General features: G+C 33.0%; 1 protein-coding gene across 1 annotated transcript; it reads left to right on the plus strand.

Moving 5' to 3' along the window:
- The first annotated feature begins 5,722 nt into the window (after positions 1-5,722).
- LOC108965719 lies at positions 5,723-6,751 on the plus strand. Its single transcript, XM_018928305.1, has 3 exons — positions 5,723-5,910; positions 5,968-6,084; positions 6,467-6,751. Exons 1-3 carry the CDS (start codon positions 5,797-5,799, stop codon positions 6,647-6,649), a joined length of 414 nt encoding a protein of 137 aa, XP_018783850.1. The 5' UTR covers positions 5,723-5,796; the 3' UTR covers positions 6,650-6,751.
- The last annotated feature ends 2,225 nt before the right edge of the window (positions 6,752-8,976 follow it).

Raw genomic sequence — 8,976 nt, forward strand, 5'->3', positions numbered from 1 at the left:
AACTTTTTGTGACGGACAGATGGACAGACCGAAATTAAAAGATTTCCTTGTTTATCACTACGGGCCCTTAATAAATGGGTTGGGTAGTACTTACCTTTCCAATCTAAATACTCACAGTATCTTGTCTCTGAAAAAATAAAGAAATTTTGGGCACTTTTTTTATGACCTCCTTTCACTCATTTCTTTAACAAATCGATGTAGAGTGTTGCCAACTTTTGAACGCACGCTTAAAGCGGGAAAAAAGGAATTGTTTTATAGAATTTTGTCATTTGTAAAATAAAATAAATTAGAAAGTTTTTATTCTTTCTCCTTTCACACTTTGGTATAATTGATACGGCAATTACGGCGGTAGCTACGCCCCTGCTCACTCTTTTGTTTGATGGAAATCACTCAAATTAAAGCAATGTATATATAAAATGCTCACTACGTCTCTTCTTCTATTTGTGAAAGCAGTAACTTGAATAAAAATTTATATATCATGAATAAACTTGATGCACATAGTTTTTACTACCTTGAGAAGGTTGGTATTGCAAATCAGACAATTACCACACATTAACTTAAGCTTCACAGTAAGACACAACTCTGTTGCCCCGCCCCCAAAAGATTTAATGTTCATTATGGTGACCGAAACGAATGCTTTTTTTTACTCTGAAAGAAACTAAAAATCATTTCAAGAAGTAATAGCAGAGCCAGTGAAACTCAGCCATCTTTGTTTGCTTTCATKTGCACAATATTGCCATTGCTCAATACGCATATACAGTTTTGTACACATCTAAGTTTTCAATTATAATTTTTTATAATATAAAATATTAAAACTGAAAACAAACTATTAAAAATAGTTTATATATTTATAAATAATAGCATTCGACTCCAATTTTGAGTTATTTTAAGAAAATTTCAAACATATTGAACAGATTGAATTATAAAAGTTGATAATTACTACAGTACATAGATATTGGGAACTTTGGGTTTTGAGAGAGCAATCAGCTGACACGTTTAGACGGCAAAAACCAAAATGCTTTAGATTCACACGTCAGCCGACGTCAAAGAGAAAAGAGAGTAGCGTTTCTCACTGGGCACTTACATTGCGCGCCCATAAGATAGGTCGAATCAGCTGGCACGACCCACGATTCTGCGTTTTTGACTGTTTCTGCTAATAAGAACAGTCAACGGGCATTTGTGGCAAACATATAGTGCAGCATTTCAACTCTTGCATTTGTTGGAGGACAATGTACATTGTGATTCAACACTCAGCTCATCCACATCATGCCATCAAATCCAAGTTAATTATGGATTATATGACAGAAATATGCAGACTATATTACAGAAAATATTTTAATTCGTATATTTTATTCGTATAGCAAAAAACACACGTCAACAAACACAAGGTGGGTTCGATGCCGAAAAGCTGCACAGCAGACAGTAGAGCGTTTTCTACTCGACTTGCACCCCTGCTCTCTGAGAGTACAGCTGAAAACGATGAGGAGAGCCGAGTAAACTCCAATAGGTGACCTAGTGACTGAGGTCTAGAGCATACTAAAATTATGGAGTGAACACTTCTCCAGCCTGCAAAACCCAGCAGCGAAACCAGAATACCATGAGATGACAAAGCCAATTCCCCAATCGATGACGGTGAAGCAAACGTTTTATTGTTCAACCATGAAGAAGTCCGCTTGGCAGTTACCCGCCTGAAGCACAACAAATCGATGCATTACCGGAAGAGCTATTCAAATACGGCGGCGAAGYATTGACAAGGAGCATGCATCAGCTTCTTTGTAGAATATGGTAGGACGAAATCATGCCTGTCCAATCCACAAACAGGGGAACCCCAAAATCTGCGCCAACTAACGTGGGACAAGCCTCCTCAACATCGCATATAAGGTTTTATCGAGCGTACTGGGCAAAAGATTAATGCCCACCGTCAACAAACTGATTGGTTCTTATCAGTGCGGCTTTAGGTCTGAAAAATCAACAACTGACCACATATTCACCATGCACCAAATCTTGGAAAAGACTGTTGAAAAGAAGATCGACAGACACCACGTCTTCGTTGATTTTAAAGTAGGTTTTGACACCATTAAAAAGAGCTGCCTTTATGCCGCTATGTCTGAATTTGGTATCCCCGCAAAACTAATACAGCTGCGTAAACTGACGTTAAGCAATACCAAAAGCTCCGTAAGGACCTCTCCGAATCATCTGCCTTGGATACATTATTAAGAGCAACAATAAAGTCAGCCTCGACATTCAATGCAGAATAATTCTTGCCAACTGGTGCTACTTCGGACTGAGTAGACAGTTGAGAAGTAAAGTCCTCTCTCGATGAACAAAAACCGAACTGCATAAGTCACTCATTATTCTCRTCCTGCTATATGGGGCAGAGGCATGGACGATGAAAATATCTAATGAGTCGACATTAAGAGCTTTTGAGAGAAAGGTTCTGCGGATTATTTATGGTCTTTCGCTCATTGGAAACTACGAATATCGCATTTCATGGAACGATTATCTGTACGAGTTATACCGCGGCATTGACACAGTTACGCGAATTAAAAGACAGCGACTACGCTGGCTAAGTCGTATCGTCCAAAGGGATGGAAACGCTCCAGCTATAAAAGTATTCTACACACTGCCCGCAGGGGGAAGCTGAGTAAAAGGAAGACCTCCACTCATTTAAAACCAAAGTAGAAAAGGACCTGGCTACAATCTACAATTGGTGCAACTCAACAAGAGGAAGAGCTATTAACCGCGTAAGCGGTATCTACGCCAATAAGGAATCAAATCTGTTTTTGTGAAAAAAATATATTATCTTTTCAGTATTTGAAATTATATTATTTATTTTCTCCAAAACACACACAACTTCTYATTTATTGTTTACAATTATTGAAATATCTATTGCCTATGAAGCACATACTGAGGTATTGTGGTATAAAAAAGTACCATAGTAAATGTATTATGATATTGTAACGACATGTCTTTCCCAGGCATAATACCTGTGACAGACATATAGCATATAAGCAATACTATAGCACGAACGAATATCAGATGTGACACCAAATACTAGCTCCTGACAGTTTTGCCGTCAAAAGCTTAGATTCAAGACCCAATCCCAATAATAATACGTTTTATGCCATCTTGGGAGTCGAAAAGTATTATTTCACAGACTTAAATGTGGCGCTCTTTTTGAAAAAATTTCTTGATTTTGGAACCAATCGTGCATTCACTTTTCTTAGGCTCAAATGATCTTCCAAAATGGTTTTCACTGATCCTCCCGATAATCCAACGATGTCAATGAGACCTCTGCCTGTTAATCGTCGATTCTCAAGCACCAAATTCCTTTACTTTAATGACATGTTGATCATCAGTTGATGTTGATGGCTCTCGACCCTCCTTGAATAACTTGTACCAATCAAACATACTTTCTTGCGACAAAGATTTATCCCAGAAGGCCTTTTCCAACATTCTGAACATTTGGTTCCACACATTTGTTTCCGTACACAAAATTTAATCAAATTTCTTTGTTTATGTACTTCAGAAAGATAAGAGTATACTAGGCGCTAATGATTATTTTTATGTGACATTTGGCACAGATAGACACACAGTCATACCAACCTAGAAAAAAAAATTCAACGAATTATATTTTGCACACAGTAGTATTTCTGTAGAGCCGAATTGTAAAGAATCACGGAGTGATATTGGAGTCCGAATTTGACGCAAGTGGGGAGAAAAGAGGATTGAGTGAATATACACTCATCAAACACAATGTAGTGAGCTATCGATCAACGGCCTAATAAACATTCATCAAATAAACCGTCGGAAAGTTTTTTGAATCAAGTTAATTGAATGAAATATTACACAAATAGTGTTTTTAAGGTATGCTGAGTATCTCACATCTAAAAATTGTAAAAATCGCACTAAACATCGTATTTTTAAAGAGTTACATTGGTTTTATCGGGTAAAAAACAACCTTTTTCAACAATTATCATATAAAAAATTAAATATTTCATTAGAATTTTTGTTGTTACAAACATACACTATCAAAAATCAAAATAAACCTTGTTTAAGCCTTTAAGAATTTGATCTCAAAGACCTGTGTAAAATTTCATGAAGATCATTTGATCTTCCAAACCGAATTGAAAAACAAAAGTTTCGAGATAAACGTATAGTATTTAAAGACGGCGCACAAGTTCACAGAGCTGAATATACCAAACTACTATTACTCGGATCCACATAAAAAGGTCAACATTATAGAGGTGTTGTAAAATTTAAAAGACAATAAAAAATCTGGTTGATTTTTTGAAACACGTAAACCTATGTAACCTCTTAATTCCAGCGTTAAATCCGTATTCTTATGCGAATATATATAGTTGCGAATCGTGGTCCTTAATGGAAACGTTGATACGGAAACTGCAGTTTTTGCAAACTAAAAAAAAAAAAGAAGAAAAAAATATTAAGAATCTGGCGGCCACTTCCATAGAAGATCTACTGGAAGAAACCGATGTATAATAGAGCCGACTTCAAATCAAAGCTTGTTATACTAACTATCGAAACTCGGAACGTCTTTAAAGCTTTTATTTTGGCCCTAAGCTTCAACCGGAGTTACAGTTATGTCCTAAAAGCCGGTTACCAAAAGTTGTTCTCGATTTTTTCAAGGATTAAAAGATAGGAAATACTTTCAGGTCTTGACCAAACTTTCTTTTAAATAATATTGTATACAAATTCAACATGCATTATTCGAAGAAATCAAAAGGATTACAAGTTTGATATCTAATTGACTTATGTTATTGGAGCGGAAAACCAAATTGTCGACTTTAAATAAAATATAACTTAATAGGTTGTTGAAAACGTTGAACAACGATGGTTTCAACTGTATCGGGTCCATAAACTGCACAAATTTTATTGTCGGCTTGAGATGCATTTTTGCCTTTATCGTAGAAGTACTGTAAAATATGTCGTATGAACGACTTAAAAGAAACGACAATCAAACACGTGTTAGCGCATGAAATGAGCTTTCCAAAAAGGTATAGCATGACCAACTAGCGAAAATACCGCAAGACTTTTTTGACAACCTAATATATTGACCGCAATTTAAGCTTGAAAGTAAGATAAACAGATAAAATGGAGGAAATGGAGGAAATCCCTAAATCATGTATATTGGGGTTACGGGACTATTTGGATTGACTAAATAAACTTTTGGTATTACTCAAGTAGGGAAGACTTTAGTATACCGTCCCAGGATTTCGGGAATAAAGCAGGAAGCTTATAGTTTTCGAGATATTCGCGATTAAAGTTGAAATTTTGCAATATTTTAATTAATATTTCCGGTATTTAAAATTAATTTTTCACTTAAATTTTTCAATTTTATATACACTAACACATCACTTATTCATTTGCACACATTTATTTTATATAATATAGTGCAAAAATTGCTTTTAATGTACATTTAAATTATTGTTGAAATATGATTATTTAAGAAAAACGTGATCTGGAGAATCTCCTCTATCCGACCATACCCATTTTATTACCGAAATCCTGGGACGGTATACTAAAGCCGACCCTTCAAGTATATTTAAAAATAAGTTTTCACTCACTTATGTGGACATAAGTACAGACTGGCCGACACATTGATAAAGTCTGTTTTTTGTATTTGTGCAACCTTAAATATATTCAACTGTGAAATAATTATATGTATGTAGTTCTTTTCTTTAAATGTAAATTGTTCTTTCGGTGAAAAATTCTTTGAATATGTTCTTTTTATTTGAAAACTACTATTAATAATCGCCGAAATATTAATCAACAATAATGAGTTTTAAGAGTAATTGGGATACAAAATCTATAAATCATTACAGAACTGTGCAACGAATTAAAAAGCAACTCCGTCAAGGAAACTCAGCATATTTGTGTAACCATCCGGAAGTGTGCATATGTTAGAAAAAACTAAATATGTTTATTTAAAGGTTAATATATTTATAGATCCGAGCTATAATACGAGTTCTCATTCATGAGGCCATAAATGAGAAAACAGAAAATTTTCCTCAATTTATTGCCAACTTATTTAGTTGTGGGAATACGCCTCGTTTGATAACAATGGTGAGTAATATTACTGCTAGAGGGTGCTAAGATTCATTTAATCTATGAACTACAATTTTAATTATGCATAAATATAGTACATGTACATAAAGTGAAGTTTATGTTTCGAACGAACTTATAATCACCGAATTTGGGCAACTCAATAAATTTAATATATTTACGTGAAACGCAAACTGTATCTTAAGTTTGCCTCAGATATATACTCCTAGTGTTTCGGATGTTATATCACCCGATTTCATTCATTTTCATATTCTACCATGAATGGAAACAATTCATCTTTAATTGTTATGCTGTAGGAAATTTTATAAATGAACTTAGCGCATTTAACTATTAGTTAATGATATGTGTATAAAATAATAAAAAAAAAATTTCTTACATAAAGATTAACGAGCAAATAAAAGTGGTGAATAAAGAGCTAAAAAAAAGTCGTTACACCGGATTTGATCCAGAGATGATTCTTGAAGAAAGAGAGTCAACGCATTCATTGATATCTAAAACATCCATACCAGATAGTGCCAATGCAATTTTAAAATATGCTCTCATATTACCTTCAAACGTGCAATGATATTTAAATAAATTTATAGTCTAATTTAAATGTTAAATTTCATTATACATAAAATTATTAATGTCACGGTATTCAATATACTTTAATTACCTAATTGTCAGAGATACATTTATTTAGTTTTGATGAATTCTTTTACTTACAGGTAGAGATGTATATACTTGCACACTTCATATGTAGATTAAGGTGGGTCAAAAATTAAATATTTACTTTATATTACTCTCCCTAATTGTGTGCTCTTAATTGTAACGGGAGAGAAAGAGAATGCTCATGAATAGAGAAGGTGCAAATGTTAAATTAAATATTTTTGAGTACTAATTTGTAGTTTTCACATGAATGTTCTTGTGTGAATTATAGATGCTCATGACTATTTATATTTGCGCCTACAATATTATAAAAGATCATAATTTGTATTTACAAATAATCTCCTAAATTAGAAAGTTGCATTATTGGTAAAAACCTCAGAATAAAATAAGCATTTAATAAATAACCGTTCATTCCATTTATGTGCGTTGCGTTAACAATATGTGTTTCAATGGTCAAAGGATAATAATAAAACAGTGACTAAACCGGCTGCGTGTTCCCACTTTTGAGGTGGCTCAGATCATAAACGTGTGGTAATTAAGCTCAATGGGAACACGTGCATTTGCGTACGAATATTGAAACTCATGTAATTAAGTTTTTTCTATTTAGTTAATTGGAATCCTGGCAGATCCCAATTTAAATAACTTTATAGCATATTTTTCTTACTGAGATAACTAAAATATTTGAGGAAAATAAATATTATGYTTATGTACATAAATATAATAATCACACATACAACCATAAACGTACGCCAATGCTTACTTCATCCTATTCCGCAATGTTCCAAGTTCTTCACTTCTGCTTTTATGAGAGAACGAACGCAAAACACCAAAAATTTAAAAAATTTAATATAAAAGCAGAAAGTTTTGTAAATACTACCCACATTTATTTTTTATACAAATTTAAAATCCAAATCAAAATTGTTAAACAAAAAATTTTAAAATATTACCCTTAAACACATTTACATCACAATTTTGTGAGGAAATTGCGAGCATTTGAGCTTTTGAGCTTTTGAAATCACCAGCATATGGAAAACCTCACCTATATCAAAAACCTCACAATAGTGATGGTGGTGATTTTTGTGATGGCCTGAGAATAAAGCTGTTAAGTTTAATTTATTTGCCTGTTACATTTGACATATTAATTGAACTATTTAGTTATAAATTCACAAACATATATATGTATGTACCAAAAGAATAAGTATGATAACAAAACATAATGTTATGCTAACTGCTATTCCACTATTCTTGTGAAAAAATAATAAATATAAATTAACATACTTGTTTGCATACTATACATACGAATAGCGTTCTCAATAGCGAATAGTACATATTAAATCCCCAGTGGAAATAAAAACGATGACTTTATAGGAAATATTTTAACAACCCTCCAAAAATTCTGTTTTCCGATTTTATTCTTATAGGCAGAGATCATAACAGTTACGATGAAATAAGCATAAAATCAAGTTTAATAATTAGTTTTCAATTTATTTTTTTTCTCACAAAATAATAGTTATATTTTGATTTTCATTTCTCCCTTCCAAAATAAGAGTTATTTCATAAATTATAATTATTGCTCACTGAGTAATAGTTATGTTCTGAGTTTTATAGCGCAATTCTCAAATTTGTCAGCTGGTAATAAACAGGTCACAAAAGTAATAAGAAAGGAAAACAATGGCCGAAGAAGCTGCAGCTTTTTGTTGATTTTACAAATTAGTGAAAATGAAGAGAGGTAAGTATTATTTAATAGCAATGAATATAACAATATTAAGCGTATTTTATTTAACACGCAAATTAGCTTATTTTGTAGCCAACATAATTATGTTGGTTGTATATTGAACCAGAGAACGTAAATTATAGATAAGGCAGAGAACTTAAAACATAGAGCAGATAACTTAAAACATAGAGAAGGCAGAGAACGTAAAGTATAGAGAAGGTGCAGGCTCGACTGCGAACATTTKTTAGATTTATAGTAGGGAATTCACCTCATAACAACAGAAGTCACGCTGTTAAATTTTAACACTTCTCCACATATTCAACTCAGAATATGAAGAGAAAAAAATATATGTATTTACGGCATATGATGAAATGGCATATATGCCGAAGCCAGAGAGTATGAAGAGACATAAAAAATATATATGCATGCCCATGATAATACTCCGTTTTGTTTGTTTATATTTTGTTTTACTTTTGACAGCGAAAAATGTGTACAAAACACACCTCTCACACAGAGAATATAAAGAAAAT

The sequence above is a fragment of the Bactrocera latifrons genome, unplaced genomic scaffold, assembly GCF_001853355.1.
Source record: "Bactrocera latifrons isolate USDA-ARS-PBARC rearing strain unplaced genomic scaffold, ASM185335v1 scaffold_1467, whole genome shotgun sequence".
NCBI classification, from domain to species: domain Eukaryota; kingdom Metazoa; phylum Arthropoda; class Insecta; order Diptera; family Tephritidae; genus Bactrocera; species Bactrocera latifrons.

Excerpts from the sequence above, each read along its gene's own strand:
- LOC108965719 (XM_018928305.1), top strand. The coding sequence starts at position 5,797 with ATGAGTTTTAAGAGTAATTGGGATACAAAATCTATAAATCATTACAGA. Across the intron at positions 5,911-5,967 it reads ATTTGTGTAACCATCCGGAA|ATCCGAGCTATAATACGAGT; the intron begins GTGTGCATATGT and ends ATATATTTATAG. Across the intron at positions 6,085-6,466 it reads CGCCTCGTTTGATAACAATG|ATTAACGAGCAAATAAAAGT; the intron begins GTGAGTAATATT and ends TCTTACATAAAG.